Source organism: Clinocottus analis, unplaced genomic scaffold (genome assembly GCF_023055335.1).
Source record: "Clinocottus analis isolate CAN_PGR_092001 unplaced genomic scaffold, fCliAna1.0.p SCAF_12, whole genome shotgun sequence".
Classification (NCBI taxonomy): Eukaryota; Metazoa; Chordata; class Actinopteri; order Perciformes; family Cottidae; genus Clinocottus; species Clinocottus analis.
The window spans coordinates 13,831,974-13,852,367 of record NW_027175843.1 but is presented as its reverse complement, the minus strand read 5'-3'; the positions used below and the strand labels follow the sequence as shown (position 1 = coordinate 13,852,367).

The 20,394-nt window shown below is 40.9% G+C and overlaps 1 protein-coding gene across 1 annotated transcript in view; it reads right to left on the bottom strand.

The window, feature by feature from the left end:
* Positions 1-20,394, bottom strand: part of LOC137782586 (receptor tyrosine-protein kinase erbB-4-like) — a 272,741-nt gene that overhangs the window by 102,556 nt on the left and 149,791 nt on the right. Inside the window, exon 3 of the mRNA XM_068571981.1 lies at positions 10,722-10,908. Within this exon, the coding sequence (XP_068428082.1) occupies positions 10,722-10,908 (187 nt within the window). The remainder of the gene's footprint in view (positions 1-10,721; positions 10,909-20,394) is intronic.

Sequence of the window (20,394 nt, the reverse complement as noted above, 5' to 3'; positions counted from 1 at the left end):
ATTCAATTTCAAACTCGTGCCCACCCTTGAATTTTGAAGATCTATTTCTTTCCTGCCTGGCAGTCTAATGATTGGGTGGTAAACACATTGCAAAATGTTGTATAAAGGCAATTTTAAATAGGTCAACGCATACAAAAATTATATTCGATAAAGAAACTAGACATTGTACATAGCGTATAGCGTACAGATAATTAATGTCTGACTTTTCTCAATTTCATCAAAACTCATCTGCTGTATCTATACATACAACAATTAAGCAGTTTATGTTTTTGTCTTTTGTAAAGATTATTGTTGTATAAGGCCACTCATATTGTTCTCTTCAAACTCAAAATAAAGACATTTCAGTCAAAATAAAAACTGAACTTGTCTTAAATTGATTTGATTCAAGCTGTTAAAAGAAGGCATTTTTTCATTAATTGTCAACCTTTCAAATGAATACAATGTACAAATCTTAAAAATGACATGTCCTTTTTCCCCTTTGTGTTTTTTGCTCTGAAGGAGAAATGTTGAAATATTTGTTGAGGTATAGTTGTTGGCATTGGGGGCGCCAGCCACGGTCTCATCCCCCAAACATACGCCTCTCCTCTACCAAGATAATTGCATTCACAGGCTTCTGATTAAATTTGGCCCATCCCTCATGCAATTGTTTCCTATGAGTCTTTATGAAAAATGGTGGAGATTTGGGGATTATGGAATTATAACATAGCAGGGAAAAGCATCTGCTTAAAGCTGAGAAGAGCAAAGACAGGATTGTTATGGTTATTTAACTTAAACTGTGATAAAGCCCTGGTAATCTGAGCATTATGGGTAGGACAGAGGAGGGAGAGACAACCATACTGTAATAAGATAAGACATATCTAAAAAGTAAAGAAAAACAAAAGCATGAAAACAATTAAAGGAAGAGACAAAAAAAAAAGACAACAATTATTGACAAGGAGGAAAAACACGTGAGTGATTAAAAAAAGGACCTTCAATTGCTGCTGCTTAAGGCCGCTTGGCTTATCAAGGCTGATGTGTGATCAGCCTGCCAGCTGAATTAAAATGAGCCATGCTCTCTGGAATGGGCAAAACTAAAAGGGTCTGAGAGAAAGAGAAGGAAAGATGGAAAGACTGAGAGGAAAGAGAGCATATCTTACCACAAGCATACCAAGTATGCTGGTTTTACCACGGAGGGAGCTGGCTTTCATCAGTTCATTATTTGCTAAGGCAACCACATGTCATTGAGGCCTTGTTTTTCCAGGCCTACTGAGAGACATTAAGGAATACACTATTGGCCGAGGCCCTCACTTTGTTCACACAGCACTTGTATGCGGTGTGAATCAGCCAAGGTGGGAAAGTCGACCCAGAAAATTGTAAAGAAGATTTAAACTGAATCATTTAGAAGTAACCCATAGCTGTCAAAGCTACACCTAATTGTGTAGATTGCTATTTCAATAACAGGGTTGTGATAGATGTTTTAGTCAGATCAGTGTTTTATGGTTCAGAGCTGATGTCACATAAGCTGCTTGCTTTGCTACTTGTTATGAGTCACTACTACAACAGCTGGGAGAGGAGCAGTGTCACTCCAGAACCGCAAAAGAGGAGTGTGTAAAACACTTTACCCTCCATCATTTTTATTTCTAGAATCAAACATGAACTGATTTCATTTTAAGATGGCCATGCATTCAGTGGGGAGGATGATTGAATCGCTCTCTTAAGCGCTATTTCTTTCATTTGTTACACAACAATTTATGGCACTTTGGTGACTTCCATGCCTTCCTAAACAGACTGAAATGTGTGCCCCATCCCATTTATCTCCTCTCTATAGCGACCAGCCCTTAGTGGCATTTTAGAAGAGGTAAACACTTTTACCTTCCCATGCGGTACATTGTACAAACTATACGTAAGTTTGTCACTCATTTCGGTTTGGACTCACGGCCTCCGCCACACGGCCCCCCCCAACTCCCTCGTCGACAAAATCTTTGGGATTTTCAGATTTCAAATTGGGCCGCGACATTCTTGAGTTTGGGAACCGCTAGTTTAGACATGTCAATGTATTACAGAAAATACTGCATTGTAAATGTAAGTACCAGCAAACCATTAAATATTTGCCAATGATCAACATTCTTGCATAAACTTCTCTGTCTCTCTGTAATATTAAAAGGTGATGTCGGCAGACATTTTAAACATTTTGTCCGAACACATTTGACCTTAAGGAGTCTAACGTCAACATTACATCGTCTCAGAACACAAATGTGGAGCAGATGCTTTCAAACCACATCCATGACCAAACCAACTTCTGTTTATGAGCAATACAATCTGCCTCCCAGCCTGGTTATTGCAATAACAAACTATAATAAAAAAAAAGGAATATGACATTATCAAAGAGGCAACACCTGCTAGATGTGGTAGAAACACAGCGCTTCAGAAAAAATACCAAAGATGCAAGCCAGATCTTTTTAGCACCACAACAAATAAATGTACCACGGTGAGAGGTGGCAAATATAAAAACATGCTATTTGGTGACGTCATGCCTGGTGTTGCATGTAGTAACACCCACCCTATATCTCTGGAGACCAAGATGAATGGAAAAGTCCTTTTCATGTCCCATTACCCATCGCTGCCCCCATCAATAGCTGCTCCACTTACCCGAAGCTTCGGCCTAAGAGGCAAAAAATAAGCATATTAATTATTAAGCTGCCAGGGGAGAAAGAGGAGGAGTCGTACCGTCGGAGGGTAATCTGTGTGTTTATGTGTGTGTCGGCACTGAGGCAAGGTTATTAAATTGTTTTGGGAGCACTGCTTCTTTTAAACTCGTAGAAAGCAATCCTCAACGATAGCAATTTAAATTGGTGTTTATCTCTGGAAATCTAAGGACTTGTATCCTTAGTTTAAATATGTACTGTGTATCCTGTCAGCTTACACAATATGCTGAAAGATTCACAGATTAATCATTATTCTAAACACAAAGTCTATAGTTTTTGAAAAGCAACACATTCTCAACCATGTTGGATGGAAAATGAAAGTAAATAATTAACCAAACAACAAATATAAGTACACAACTTGTATACACACTAACCACTTTCAAAGACACTGATTTCAGAACTTGTTCATCTATTCAACACCTCACAGCTTTAACAGTGAACATTTTTTATCCCATCTAAGTCCACATGTAGCCTCTCCATTTAGGCCTTAAAACTAAGTTGATAGAAAGTGACATTTTCCTCAGTGGCTTTTGAGACCCACTGAGCTGCCAGTCAGCTCCTACTTCACTTGCTTTCCTACTCATTTTGCTCCTCCTCTGAGATGAGCACTGATCGCCTCTGACATCAAAGACCTGTCTGAAACACAGTCTGGCCTTCAGAATCAAAGTAAGAACTGCACGTCAAGCCTGCACAGCCACGCGCCGAAATGGGAAAGCCACAATGACAGCCATCCAGTGACAGAAACTAAACATGACAACCATGGTGTTTGTTCAGAATCTGCAATCATATCTATGGCAGACTTTTCAGAAACGGGATAAAAAATAAAAAGGAGTAGGTGGAGCACATGCTGGACAAGAAATTTTAGACCTACACATCATAGCCTTTCACGTGTTCTTTGTAAATGTTTGTTTGACTAAGCAGTGTTAACACAATCAGTAAATTAATAAGTATTAAATACATGTTTTAAGTATTTTAGAGAACTTAACTGCATCTAAAATTGTGTTCAAATGGGTATGGGTAACATGTACAGTACAACAACACCAGATAACTGACATAATGTAAATTGGTCCCATGTTGCTGATATGCTAGACAGGCGAGATTGTTCTTGCCAAAAACAATGAGGGCACTCGTCATTTGTTTAAGGTGGAATCAGTGTATCACAGTAATAGCATTGCAACCACTCCAGAGAAGGAGGTCAGGGCAGATAGTTGGGCATACAAAGTATGTCAAATCCAACGTCAGAGACCATTGTTTGCACATACCAACTGTTGTTTTCTTTGACTTTTAGAGGGAAATATTAACCTGCTGAAAATATCAAATGTGTAATATTCTAGAAACAAACAAATCACATCATAAAAAACAAAACAAAACAACAATGACATTATCCGACTAACAAGTGTTGCCTGTGAAGCTAAAAGCAGGTATAGATGATTTGTCTCATAGAGATTAGCACTTCTACCCTGCACACTTGATATTCTTGTTCCTTATTGAGAGGTATTCAATAATTCTAGTAATTCACAACATAAACAGACACTCAATGTTTATTTTGAGTTCTGAAGTACTGTGCTGACGCAAAGTCTTACCCAACAACCTGCATACATCTGTGGAATCTCTAGATTCTGATTAGCAAAGCACTATCTTCCCTGGGACCAAAATATCTCCTGTTCAGGAGCTGTTTCAGCCGCTTGATCGGTTGCACTGCAATCAGGTATCTTAAGACTCATTCTGTACCTTTTGCTGAACAACAAAACAACAACTTGAGACAAGATATGAACTCGGTGAACAGCGTTCTATTGGTCTCTGAGCCAGATTTACATCTACATCATGGCACATATTATCTGATCTAAGCCATAGCCCGGGGGGATGGAAATGTTCGAGAAAAAGAAGAGACTGTTTTTTATTATTAATTGGCATTAAAATTCCTACCACGCCTACTTTAACTTTTAATGAGGTGAAAGTCGACTCTCCCAGTGGGCCGCAACGGTTCAGTTTGGAAGGCAAATTGGTAAAAGAGGGTATAGTCATGTTTAGGCAACACTGTATTTTCTCTCGCTTACAAAAGGTGAGGCAGAGGATGAGACTTGAGCTGGACAATATTTATAATCAGTGAGTATAGTTAGAGTCCTTCGAGGTTGCTTCCAAATGCAATCATGAGCTTAGACAATGTACAACGAGTTAAATACCGCAGCTTGGTCAGTGCTCCTCGGTGTCTGACACCGATGCACTTAGGCACCCTTTAGTGCCTGTATGCGACACAATAACTCCAATATCAACACACCGCCGACATTATTACACTCGCAGGGCAACTTACCACTATTCCACACAAGCTGGATGGGTCAAACAAGCACAGGAATTCCGGTTAACACCAATGTTTGTATCGCATGGTGAACTAAAATTGTACAAGAACATTTTGTTATGTTAGCTGTAGTTATATGAGTTGTGTGTGTCATTACTCACATGAGTTGTAGTAAAATTCTAGCCAGTTACTCTTTTCCTAAACTGCAGTCGTCATTTAATTTGACACTATGCATCCAACAAGAGAGTGAGAGTTGGTGATAATTAGTAATTCTCTGGTTGTCAAATGTCAAACATTGCACCATTAAATAAAATAATGAATAACAAAAGTACAACAAAAGAGCATTGCTCCCTTAAGGCAACATATGGATGTGCCCTGTGGCTAAAGTAATCCAGTCAATTGTACCAGTTAAGTTTTACATCTAAAAAATAAAGTAAAATATGAAAGGATGGATTATAAGATAAGAAAAGAGAGACATTATGGAGGATACCATTCCTGATCTAGGAAAGGGTCTTCATGTGCAGGGGTAACCAACGGTATGGAAATTCCTCGCATTTAATCAAAAGTGAGTACAAATGTTTAATATGTTTGACAGGTTAGCTCTGTGAAACAAAACGATAAACAATAGAAACAAATTAAATGTGTTCAGAATTTCAGCCCCATTGTTCCTCCAGCATAAGAACTCAACCAGTTGCTCTCACTAGTCTCACTATCTCTGTCACACAGTGGTGTTACAGTACAATCAATTAGCACCAACCACCACTGAAGGCCCGTTCCGGACTTCAATTTAACATGTGCCTCTCCACGATGCACATTAGGGGCTCACAAATGTGACAATATGAATGTCGTCCTTCAAAAAGAAAGTCCCTCCTGCTGCCTTCCTGGTGTGGTGAAATATTGAGTGTGACACGGGAGTAATTGCATTGGAAGTAATCAATTAGATACACAATTGAAGGAGACCTGAGGTCTGTGGGCTGCCAGGCAAGAGACACTGAAACAATCTCGCCTGCCTCCTGCGGCAAAATTGCTCCTTCTTTCCCGAGAAGTTAGACGGTGGATGAAAGTCTTAGGGATCAGGAAAAGGCAGCAATGTTGTGCCCCCCTCTCAGCAGTCACTTGTCTGGGGGTAAACACACTGACTCAAATCGTCACTTTCACTTTACCCCATCCCATCTCATCCCTTCTCTGCCTCCGTTGTGCACTGAGCAGGACGTGTTCAGCACTTGATGCGCGCATTCACTGAGATTCCGCCATCAAACGCCTGCAGTAGGCTTTGGAGAACACAGTAGGACTGTACTCAAGCGGCGCACAAAATGGTACCAACATTACATTGCGTGCGTTTGTGTGAAAGGCATCAATGTAACAAATCAAGACAGCCAACTAAAGTATGATGAGAGACACAGAGCCAAGGAAACAGGGATAAAGAGATGGAAGAAGGACAGAAAACGGGGTAGATAAAGAGAGAGCAGATGGGCCATGAAGGAGTTGATAACGCCTTGGCGTAAAACACAGGCTTGTGTACATGCATGCAACGAGAGAGGATCATTCAGCAGATGGGGCCTTAGATTGGATGCTTCATTTTGGACAGACGCAGTGCAGGCGTAGGGTGGTTAGAAAAATGAATCAACAACACAAAACAAATCTGAAAAAAATGATACTGGATGAAATGAGGGAAAGGAAGGGGGCCAGTAAATGCGTTAAATCAGAAAGCTCATCTGTGTTGTGCTCCTTATTGAGACTGTTATTATTTTGCCAGGGAAGCAGGCTGTAATTACCATGTGAAAGCACAGAAGCTGCCCGGGGTTCATGTGAATCCACACGGAAGTCCTACAATTTTTTGCTGAAGCAGGAAGGAAGACACTGCGGGTCAGAATGCATCACAACACATATTAGAAACTTTGAGAATGTCAGGAGGTAGCTCTGTTAAACCTTTTCCTTGCTCGGCTATCGAAGAGAAGGTAAAAAGTACTTATTTAAACTTTCTCTCGTTAAAAGAAAAAGAAAAAAAAGAAAGGGTGACCTTGCAGTAACCAGCTTTTTGTCTTCAGGTGGGAAGGGATTCCTCACAATCTGACATATTTTTGTCAAGTTATATCAAACAAACAACACAACCAAACTTTCCACACAGAAGCAAAGAGTCTTTTACTATTTATTATTCACGTCTACACACCCTTGTGCACACACACACTATATCCCTCAACTTTTTCCCAGCTTGACTGTGCCTTATATTTCATATTCATGAGGATAACTTTGCTAAGCTTGATTGAAAGGTGCATCGGAGGGAGTCCTATCCCTGCTCAGCCAGAGACCTCCTCCACTCCATCCTCCGGTCCCCTCAAATCCAGAGAGTCCATTCACAGCTCGTCGAGAGTGCACCAAAAAAAAAAAATCAATAAGTGCAATGCTACAATATACTAGCGACAAATTGATTTCATCCTAAGGCAATTTCGACTGGAGTACAAATGCGGGTGGGTTTCAGCGCTGAAAGGGCCTTTTACTATGCCTTACCTCGATTATCCCCATATGTAGTTAATACGTTTTATCCTCTTATATATGTTCTGATGGATTATATTGATCATTTTACACTTCTCCTTGGAGCTGCGGGCAGAGGAACGGTGGACCAATGTGACAGCAACATCAAAGGCCTTGTAATGAATGAGAAAGCTGGCCTCGGACTCACTAAAGCACTTGAATGAAGGAACGAGTTTTGATGTTCTGCTTGATGTACAATAGTGGATCTATGTGATTGTTAGGGCATATATTCTTCCTCAGCAGTACACAGTAGAATGATGACAACTGCAACAGAACAAATTGGGACCAATGTGACCTTTTCACCACCCCCATTTGATGAAAAGGGAATGGAATTTTATAAGAAATACACCTGAGAATAATTAGGGCCTTTTTCAAAATGCGGTGGACTCGAGCGGACCCGAAAACAGAAAAAAAAACAGTTAATAAGCAACTGAAAGGAGGAGCGACGTAGTGCATCACTTTTGCTGATAGCAAGGCGACTTAGATGCACTTAGGTATTACATACATTAATACAATATCCCAGGAATTAACAGCTGAACACAATTAAAATGGAAAATTAGGAACTGATTCGGGCCCCAGGTCTTGGTGACTAATCAAGCGGAGCACTGGAGACCTCCATTTGTTTTGCTGTCATACCAAATATATGATTGGAATATTTTTTTCATTTGAAAAGAAATGTTACTCAACTATCAAGAACGAGAAGTACTCGGGTGAAACTCAGTTAGTCATATGAACAGATTCAGACCATGGCTGTTGTGCATAACTTGCCCTCCACTTCATGGCTCGAGGCCATGGATAGCACATCAAACAGCAGCTTCTCACAGAGTCCAGCCCCGGCTCCCCCGGCACGGGTTTCAACTTGGCACCAGAATGAAGAGGACCGGCTTGGCAAAAGAGCCCGGTGATATCGTACAAATGCAATTCCCCGAGTGTTGCGCAACATGCAAGAAAGAATACAAGATGGAACATAACACACAAGCACATGCTGCTTCTGCGCGTGCAGTCATGGAAGGCTGTGTCGCTTCCTCCGTCTCTGAGGGATCACCAGGAAGGAACAGTTGAAGAGAACAATGAGAGACAATTGAATTATTTAGAAAGAGGGGTTGGAAGCAGCAGAGACACACCATCGGGGCTCGGCTTCTTGCTCACAAATCCAAATAAAGTTTAGTCTCAGAATGAATTGCACTCTCTCTCAATACATAGAGAACCTTGAAATGATAGCGCAAATTGATGACATTGTCTTTATCATGCTGCCTCAGTGGCTTCTTGACATACTTGTAATCACGCTTGAATATAAAATGTATGCCTTTGTGTGAAATAACTGTGTGAAACAAGCTGCTACTACCATGCCGCCACTCCGATCTTGCACTGGGAGCTCATCCCCATAGAGAAAAAAAGCATACAAAATCATTTCAAAGCACATTTTACTGACATCCCTCATCCACGAGGACATGCATGGCACTTTGGTGGTGCTCCCTAATAAATCATTCAAATCTCATTTCTCATGCTTCCCTGTGTGCAAAAGATCATAAGTGAAATAATTAATGTTATCATTGCACTGAAGGGCAGAAAAGAATTGAAGAAAACATTGCAGTGTTGGCACCGTGGGACATGACACAAGTGACCAGAACACAGGGACAACAATTCTCTTTAATGTTATTCAGCCAACACACCAAGAGATTCTCTCTCCACCCTACATCACTTAAAATATTTGTGTGGTTGGATTTAACTTCAAAATGAGTGAATAATACCTCTGGTCTTGTGTTGCACACACCATGAGCTAGCCTCGGCATGCCCCACTTAGCCCTGCATTGGAAAAAGCTTAACATCTTTTTTGCAAGTCAAAAGCTTCATTTCTAACTGACCTCAGGTTCAGGGCGCCTGAAGGAAACCTATCAGCACAAGGATCCATTGTTCAGGAAGAGGCAGAGCCGCCCACGCACTGTTTTCCTACTTAGTACGCTATTTATCAGCAATCACATTCACTGTCTTCTCCAACTTCTGAGGAAACGGGCTGAGGTCAGTTGCAGAGTGGGTTGTAAATCAGACGAGAAACCCAGTCTGTACGCCGGAGCGATGTGTGGATATAATAGAAGAGATAACGTCTCTTCACAACATCCAGTGTCAGTGTTGTATCCCTTAGTGTGAAAGGATTAATTGTGAATAGCACCAGTAAGAGGAAGGCGGTCCACGTATTTCCACCTCGTGTGAAGGTGATAGAAGCCAGTAAACAACTACCAGCACATTGGCCAATGTATTTATTCAATTGTGCAATGTACCGTTCAACCAGTATTTCACTGTGCTTTGATAAAGGTTTTCTGAAAGCACCCCCTCTGTATAATTTTTTCTCAATAATAACAGGATATACTTTCGAGCTTATTGGTAGATCAATGTGAAACAGTAGAAATTTAAGCAGCCTTGTGCTTGGCAACTATTGATCACCACTGGCATCTAAGTGGGGATCTGATCGTGGATGAATTCAGCTGTTAAACCTTTTTGGAGTCATTAACTCAAAGACAGCTATTTGAAACAAGGTAATGAAGTGAGTGAAGTTAATAATCAAGTTTTAGGCAGCATGAGCTGGTGAAGCATTCAAAAGAAAGTGGAAAAAATAGCTTTCAAAATATTAGTCTGTTTCTATTCGGCCATCAACCAGCTATTTCCATTTCATCGAGTTGACATTGTTGTGTGAAATGGCTCCATTTGCTTGGACTGTTTCCAACTCCAAAAAATCTGGGCAGTGTGTCTCAGTGTAAAAGCAAAACCTAAAAACAAATTAGAACCCTAATAAGCACCTGACAGTCATCAGTGCTTAACAGTTTAAGTTCCTGAACGATGTTCATTTGATTAAAATGTCAGACTTAGGAGGGAAAACATCTCACCGGCTGCCCTAACCTGTTAACCTTTGAATTAAAAGGGTAAACATGAACACACACACACACACACACACACACTCTCACACACACACACACACACACACACACACACACACACACACACACACACTGCAGGAAACATAGCATGTTAAATATTTGATCTCAGATAAAAAAAAACCAACCTTTTTTCTAAGATTGAACTCATGGTGAAGTTGCATCATCATTGACTAACGGGCCACGTCTCTGATCAAAAAGCCCTCGTTATACTCACAAATACCCACGCTGAGACACGGCACGGAAAACATATGAGTAACCAGAAAAAGATTCACCCACCTGTGAGGTTTTTTAAGCCGAGTTGGCGCAGTCCAAAGTTTCCATCACGTCTGTAGTTGAGGAAGATGGCGAGGGAGTAACGGTCCTCGTAGAGCTTGGTTCCTCGGATGATTCTCAAGTTCTCCAAAGGGAGGTAGTCAAACTGGTTCAGTGCCACCAACACGTAGCCCGTCACCTCTCGGATAGACTGTGGACAAAGTTACGACGGGAGGCGTCAGTGTGTGTTTTATTACATTGTTGTATAAATAAACGGTTTAAAATGTAGTTAAAGTCTGTGAAAGACATGGAAGGAATACATATATTTCTCTTGGTGGATCAAGATTACAGTTTCTACTAGCTTACAGCTTACAGTGTACTAGCTTACAGTGTAAGCTAGTACAAGGCCAAGAGGTACACTGTAGTGCCTGCATGCATACCTTGAGGAACGCATGTCATTTTCTTTCCCTGAGAAATGAACAACAAACCCTGAGTCTGAGAACTCAGGGTTTCTCCAACATTGTTGTCAGCCAACAACACACCGCTGTACAAGTGTGTATTGATCAAGCTTTTAAATCTACCTACCAAGACTCTGTACATCCAGATGGATCTTGTTGTACGCTTGTAAAAACATATTTCAAAGGGACCACTCTACTGAAACTCTCTGATTCTAGCTGTGTTAGCTGATAACAGGTTGTTTCGGGCTTGTACATACCTGTCAATATATTCTTTTTTAACTGTTGTTTTTGTCATACCTTTTGTCACTACTTTTATCAACATTGTTACGCGAATATTATACCGCAACAAAGATCAAATTCAGTCAGAGCATTGCGCTGAAAGGAAACTCAATGAAATAGCTCACAGTAGCTTAGACTCGACAATATAAATGTTCTTAATATAAACTCTAAGTAATTCTATGTCTGTCTGCCCTTGCAGAAATCAACTATTGTACCTTCTATGCAGTCTGACTGCAATTGTTCGTTTTTACTTAATATATTATGGATGAAACATTATGTTAGAAGTTGCCATTGACAATCAATCAATGCTATGTAATGTCTCACATTCTTCTCACAGAATATATATATATATATATATATATATATATATATATATATATATATATATATATATATATATATATATATAAATAAAATCTGTGAGAAGAATGTCTGTATCCATCCATCACTTTTCAGATATATTTCCCTGTACAGTACATTCTGTACAGGTTTCTGTATGAACCACATGACTGTGCATCCTCTTGTAACAACAATACATTCAAATAACTCGATACAATCCATAGTTCCACTCTGTCTTTCACAATTTTCGACCTTGAATAAAAGATCAGCAGAGCCATGTCACAAATTGTATTCGCCAAAAACGAAAGATCATCAGACCTGGAAAAGTTTCCCAAGGCCAATGTTAAAAATAACTTTGCTGCATTGTGCAGTTCACATGCTTTGGTTAATTACAGTTATACTTTGTTATTAGTAGTATTTTATATGCTTGTACAAGCTGTATTCAAGCATATTGCTCATGTCATTTGAAAAAATAAACAAATGCAGGAACAACATTTCAAGGCTGTTAAATAAAAAACATTTGTTTCGTTATTCACAAAGAAAATCCCAATGTTTCCACTCCTAGACTTCAGTGCTTCTGGATGTCTTATTTTACATCAAAGGCAATTAATTGTGTCACCTTAAGATTTAAAACATGAATGAAGAAACAATAAAAAACAAACAGACACGCATAAAAAAAAAAAGTACAGTCAGACATGCATCAGATCATCAACAACATCCATCTTCAAGGTCACTTTTCACAGTTTCGACCTTGCCAGCGAGTTGAGTTTGAGCATCTGAGTGAGGAGAACTTGCTCTGGGGTTTGTGACCTTAATGCAAAACGCTCTTGTCCAGGGCTCGGCCTGGGGCGACTGAGCCACAAGGACAGCCGTTGCTTTACACTTTAAATGTCATTTAGGAGAGGATATAACGACTGTCGAGACTTTGGCGCCGAGCCACCCAGTCGGAGCTGCTGTTGCATGAATCAAAGTGACAGGCTGTGTCCTCTTTCTCCCATCCACCATCATGGTGGCTGTCATTAGCAGACAGGCGGTCAAAGAAGTCTTTCCGTGCTGGCCCCGCTGATGCTGATAATCAACAAGTATGTGTGTGAAGTGCCGCTGCAGCTGATGTGCTGAGCTGAAATAAGTCCTAAGGAGGGCCCGAGCAGCGTAGTCATGGCGGCTGACAGCTGTCAGAGAGCATGGCCATCAGCCACCAGTAAGTAAGCCACATTCACAGCTCCGTCATCATCACCCTGCTGATTACTATTAATAGGAACGGACGGGCCGGAGTCTGGAGAGTCTGTTTGTATCGACGTGAAAGAGAGACGGGGACTTTATATACATTGCGTTATTGTGTGCATGCTTTTATTAGTTTAGAAACTATTTGGAAAAGAAGATCAAGGATGACGGTCTGCTCTAGGGAGCACACACGTGTCAATGTTTATGTGTACATGCATTAGTTTACAATATATTGAGCTCCCTTAATGTGTGTCTATGTTGTTCTCTGTTGTACCGACAGTGTGAACACAGCGTTAGACAACAAGGCCATATTTAACACTTTTACATTATAACACTAGCCAAGAGATGAAGTCTGTTAGATGACTGACATTCACCCTGATCGGGTTTAAAGGTCTTTTCAACCCTGCTCCTCAACCACATAGCTCCGAGTAAACGTAGTCCAGTGACATTGCCCTGGTACCGCCGGTATCCTTCCTCCCGGTGATTACTTGTGGTACTTTTTCTTGCTACCAAAAGGTGGGGGGTGGCACACAGCAGTAAGAGGTATAAACTCTGGTTGACTGAGTGTGAGCATCTCCAGTAGCTGATTATTATTTCAGGGCGCACACTTCATATGTGCTTTTCTCACTTTTTTTTTCCTTTTTTTTTTCCTGAGCCTGTTTATTACCCCTCTCGCAAGGTTGCCGGTTTGTTATTTTCAAGCCACCAAATCAATACTCTCCAAAACGCAGCCTTGCAGAGGGAAATAAAACGAGGGAGAAAGCAGGTACACACGCTTTTCTCCCCACAGATTGTTTGTTCAATAATGAACTGCATGGAAAAAAGGGAAACGATTTGTAGTGATTACAGGCCCTTGCTGAGCTAATGGCCAAATCTGCTCTGCGTGGTAGACTTTCATTAAACACAGATCAACAAAACAAGGCCGGCAACACCACGGGTGCAGACCAAGTGCATTGTATGTCCACTTCAGGGAACCAGGCACCTGGAGAAAAGACCCTTAAGGAAAATACAGTTAAAAAATATATAGGAATAATACATAATAGTCCACATTTTGGGATGCTGTGTCAATGGTGAATTTGGTACATGTGCTGACGTAATAGCATATAAATTGCTAGCTTGTGGGCATCATTTTTGGGGTAACGTGTCACATGAATACATTTTTTTATTTGGAGGCGCCTTTCAAGTCACCCAAGGTCGCCACATGACCGAGAGGAGCGTCTTGACACATGTCAAGACGCACAGACAGATTGATTTTTTCAAAATAAAACATTTTAGACCTGGGTATCCATTCAAATTAGGGCTGGGCAGATTAACGCAAAAGGTATATGGCAATCCATTAACGGCGTTAACTATTTGAGCATGCGTTAACTATTTGAGCATGCGTTAACTATTTGAGCATGCGTTAACTGCATGTTTTTTAATTATGTGTGGCCGGTGGTTGGAGTCCTCCTCCTCCTTCTCGTCATCCATCACTAAGAAAAATAATTTTAAAGTCGTTGAATGAACTCTTCTATTTAGCAAGATAGCAATTAGAGCAATACATGACCTGCTAAAGATAACATGACACATTTTTGTCCTAGATTTCTCCCAGTAAAAATAGCTCTTCAACTATCTTGACACAGGTGTATGGGACACATGTGACTGGAAACCTGCCTCAACTTGCTGAAAACCAAGATCTAATGCACATGTTGTCCTTGTTTTCTTTTTTATTTCAGTATTTTATGTCAACATGGTCATTTGTTATGACGAAATAACCACTTTGCCTTCAGGTTTGAACAGGAAGGAACAAATTGTTCATCTTCCACAGTCCCTTCGGTGAATATGTTGTGTCTTTTTTAAACAAATATTGTAGAATGGGATATTAGACTCCTTCACTACATGTCAACCTAACTGTGTAGCACCCCCCCCCCCTTCAACTCACCCAACCTCGCAGCTCACAAACACACACCCTACATGTCTGCCAAGAAGTGAACACAACAAGAGACAGAGAGACAGAGACAGAGAGAAAAATAGAGAGAGCGAGAGAGACAGCAAGACAGAGAGACGGAGACAGAGAAAGAAATAGAGAGAGTGAGAGAGATTCACTAGATTAACTCCTCCCTCCTCCCTCTCCAAGCCAGAGCATTTGTGAACGGAAGTGTGGCAGCGGAACAAACCCCTCACTTGAGTCACTGAGACGTGTGTGGTTTTGAAATCAAGTTGTTCAATCCCAAACTTCTAAAAGGAGAGGAGAGAGGCAGTGAGGTTTCTTGAGGTAGAGTTAATGAAGGAAGGAAGGCAGAAAGGATAAATAAAAAAAAAAGGGAAGGGAGACCGAGAGCGTGGAACACACACTGCAGGAGGAGCTCAGTCAAGTGGATCGGACCGGGCCAACGTACATTTCAATGCCTAATTAAAACCATGTGTTTCAGGTCAGGAAAAGAGACAGGAAAGGGTCTGTGGAGGGGTGAAATGTTGAGAGAGGTGATGCAGGGCTGAAAGTGTAATGGCATAATTAGCATGTTTGAGGGTACTGAACACACGTTAGCATGATTCCCTCTCATTTCCATACATATTGAGGCATAGCGATGTGCTCCACAGGGCTGCGGTCATTGAAGTCTGATTCACAGGAGTGCACTGGGAGGGCTTAAGGTTTGCCTTGCATCACTAAGTCCTCATCCTCTATTTCCATAACGCTTCTCTAAACCCTCTGCCTGAGCTCACATCCACATCTGTAAACAGACACAGAATCCGGATGGAGTGTCTACAAGTGTAAGTAAGAAAATCCTTAGGAGTTTTCCCAGGAGCTCATCCTCGATGTAAGCGACAACCTACTGGACGTATTGCTGGTGATTTTCCTATTTTGAAACGTGAAGGCTTCATTACGACTTTGACATTAATATCTGACATTAATCTCCACAGATGAGTGTTAACCCTCCGTTGTGAATGAATCATGCGTATCACTCACAAATTCAGTTATGAATGAGTGTATGAGTGCAATGTTTTACAGTAACAGAGGCATCCCTGGTGGAATTTGTGAGTCTTTTCTTCAAGCTCAAACTCACAACAGTGTTGTCATGCTTTGCTGTAAGTCGTCCACCTACAGCCCTGCAAACAGCCAGCTCCCAGCCTGGTAACACCTCAATCCCTCTGGAGTGGCTCAAACCCAATACAAGCCACTTCAAACACCTGCAGTTGATGCTGCCTTTGTTGCGTGTGTGTGCGGGAGTATGTGTGTGTGTGTGTGTGTGTGACACGGTGCTGTGTGTGTGTGAATTACTCACATGTCTTTTATTGTTTGGACAAGATTATTATGATGACTCATATTGTAAGAAACAGAAGGGCCAGTTTCTCTTCATCTTCAATCACACCTCTTATGCTCTCACGAAACAAATCTGTGCGTGCACGCGTGTTTGTTTGTGTGGCGATACAAAGGAATCCTCATGTGAGATTAGACAGTTTGTTGACCGTGGTAACAAATGAAAAAAAGAAAAGGCAATATGAAAGATTTGAAACCGCTCTGTTGGCATTCCATGTGTTTCCCTTGCCGGGGGTCAGTGCCAGCTGCTTTCTATGAACACTTGTGCTCGAGGATTTCACTCAGGATTTCAATGAGGAAAATTCCCTTTCTTGTAAAGCAAGAAAGGGAATTGTTGATTGCAATGTGCATACAGCAACAACTAACAAGTACAGAGGTGTACCATGCATAAAACAGAAGAATGGGTCATGAATCATCTCAAGTATGTTACTTAAATGAAAGTGAGTTTGTGTGTCTTTTGTTTGAGATTTAGAGTGGCTGTGACTTATCAGTAAGATTGGCAAGAATGGGTGACTTTGAGAAGTCCCTGTTCAGAGTATGTATGTCATGTATGCCCAGGCAAGTGTTCAGTTGGTGGTTGAGTGTCATTGGTTTTGACAGTCTACTTGTCAAGCACGAATGACAAGAAAGCCCTGTAAGGTGCATACATCATTGACAGAAAGATCACGATTGCTGTATAGGGAAAGAATCATGGACAGACGTGACAAAAAAACAAAAACAACCAATTTATAAATATCACGTATCCAACTGGGAATGGGGTCCCTCATTTTAGTTTAGATGGAGAAAGAACACTTGTCCAAGACCTTATTTAAAGGAGATGGCGGGAAATCCAGTGACCCTAGTTAAAGCTTCTCTTATAGGAGTATGCTTTATCTGACAGCAATTTCTGAGGAGTAAGTTTACTCATAATTTGATCACATTGCCATGTGTTATTGTATGTTACTACAACCGAACCCCTGGAGCTTGCTGAATTCTTGCCATAGTGACAGAAGTCTGATGGATAAGACGCCTCCCAATCCGATCCATTCCTGAACATCCAAGTGTTTGTACTTCGTATGAGTCTCATGCAAAATATATCTACAGTCACACAAGGTAAGGTAATGCCCGGTAAGAAGTGTGATTATACAGATATTGAGAATGGGTGGTGGTGGGCGGGCAGTGGGTGGGTGTTTGGTGATCAGAGGTTGTATGAAGATGATTTCCTGCCTGATGTCTCTAAGACAGCCTCACTCCACTCCCTCCGTTGCAGGCCAGACAATGAAGCATGGCACAACTACTATTGATTTACCAACACAGTAATTAAGAAAACACATGTATCTTGGCTCTCTCTCTCTCTCTCTTCCTTGTTCGGTCTATTATTTTCACTTAATTTGTCTTTCTTTTCAACCCTGAACCCCTTCCTCACCATCTTTGTTGTGTACCCTCAGTTTGTTCATGTCAAGGTGGAATCAAACATGCCATCGTAACCTTTTAATCATAACAGTTATATTGTTCACCCAGTTAATATACGCAAAAAAATAAATAAAAAATGTCTAGTCTTTTTTTTCCTTCCTGTAAAACTAAATAGCTCATCCCAACCAATTTCAACCAATTGTATCATGACGTGTTTTCATCATTTAATCTGACACTTTTAGCGACAAGGGCGGTGTGTGTGTGTGTGTGTGTGTGTGTGTGTGTGTGTGTGTGTGAGAGAGACTACCTTTATTACCGAGGTTGCCAACAGGCCTGTAAATCAAATTCTCGGTGTCATCAAGGAGCATGAAACGTGTTGTGTCATGCCCAGAGAAGGAGGTCAGATGCAACACAGTAGACACATCCTTACTTTAATCTGTCCTGTTTTTACAACAAGCACAATACGTCCCCGATATAGAACTGTTTGAACGAACAGGACGTCGACCACAACGCGACCATACACATGGCCTCCACACTCACCCCAATGAAAAAGACGCTGCCACACTTCTTGTAGAGTGAAAGGACCACAGTCTCTCGCTACCTGTATGCAGGCTTGGGAGTCTCACTAACCCATCCTGTCAGGCGTTTCTCGGATCAGGCATTACAAGCCACAACACCATCTTAGGACACGAATGGTTGTTCAGTGTGTCTGATGGGGGTAGGGTGTTCAACATAAGATGCCAACGCACAAACTGGGCAAAGCAGAAGTCTCCCTACCCGCCAACATGAGGTGGATACACTACATTAAACTTGTTGACCTCTCTGTTGAATTGGTTGTGTAGTTGTTTTTATCAAGCTGCTGAACTGTTTTACAACTCAAGTTTCTATCTGGACAATGAAATGAAATCAAAGCATTTTTTGACAGACACAAATGCTTCAGGTGTCGACAATTTAAGTTAATTAATCTCAAATATTTTGAATGAAATTCAAGTGAGGACACTGTGTATTAAATGAGTTCAGCAACAGTTTGGCTTGGGGAAAGTGTCCCTGTTTTTGTGTCCCTCAAATTTATTTAATCACTGGACTGTAAATTGTAATTGCATCACAAGCCACTCTGTCTATACTGGATATATCTTAGTTGTATTAAAATAATTTAATTGTGACTCATATCTACTGAAAGTTGTCACAGAATTGACTCATTTCAGAGAATAATTTTGCTTAAGACCATCAGTCATTGATGCTGATCCATGAGGGTTGCTCCATTGAGCGGCATGTTAGTCTGGCACTGGCTTTATTGCTCTTAATCAGATTCCTCTCTGGAAATTCCAGGAAGACTTTGTGATCCTTGTGAAATATATATTACACATAGCCACACATCCAGACTCATACACATACTTTCTCTCACTGGATCACATAATGGCAGCTCTCATCTGTGACAGCACCTGAATTGAGCTAGTAACCACATTATTAAGACTTGACTTTCACCTTTGGCATAATAATGAATAGCGTGATGTTCAACATACAATATGAGAGCCATTAATATCAGAGTGAACAGAGAGGGCCGTGTTCTTCACATTACCTCCCTCATCAATACTAGTTTAGTTAAGATATTCTTGATTAATTCCCGTAATTTGTCCCCTGCAGTGATCCACAACTATTTAGGCCCACTGGACAGAAACAATGCATTAGTCAATGATAACACATTCCTTTGGGATCAGTGGAAACATACAAATGTATCATTTCAAGAAAGAAATATATATATACACACATGTTGGGTGAAAATAAATAAAGAAATGGTCAGTAAAGGCCAAGATCTATACTACAACCCTTTTTAATACAACTGAAGGTTACCCATTCATTAAAGGGTCTTTTTAGCGTGGTTGTAGCAGCAATGTCAATTAATGACACTCATTAGCTACCTTCTAAAGGTAGATTCATTAGCTTCAATTAGCTTCACACTTCTCCCCAGTTGGACAATACCAAGAATCCAATGTTGTGTAGCTGACAATTTCATTTGCAATGTAATGCCAAGTAGCAGGCAGCATCAATTTCATCCTCCATTTGTCTTCCGTATCCTAACTTAAGAAAAGAGATAAAGACAGATAGAAAAGGAGAACATGAGAGTGACACCCCTTCCCATGAGGAGAACGTGCGACTCCATCAGAGCACTGGTAATAAGCGGACCCCTGTGGGGAATTCTCAATATGGAATAATTTGTAATTGATTCAGTGCATTAATTACCGGCCTGGTTACGCCTGTGTCATGGTTAATATTGTGCCGATCTGACAAGGCTGGGAGGCCCGTCTGCATTAGGACTGTTCGGGTGAGGCAGCCATTATTCAATTACGCCGCACACATCGGCGACGAGGCAAGTCTTAATCCGAGAGTAATCACTTCCCCACGCTCCCCTACTATGAGCTGACTTGTGTGGAAGAGGGTGGGGAGTAGTCCTAGATCCATGTAGCCCACAGTTAGCTCTTTAATCAGGCCTGGGAACCAAATCCCCTTGGTATTGTAACATACTTTAGCAGCAGTAGAGAAAAATTAAGCTATAGTAAGGGAAGTGATGATTCTGTGATAAAACTGTGTAGTTGATATGGTCCAGATTCCAGGTATTATGTGACAGTGTTTGTCATGTCCATGAAGTAATTTAATTTGTATATATAATATTTTATACAAAACAATCACTACACTACTATAGAAGCCG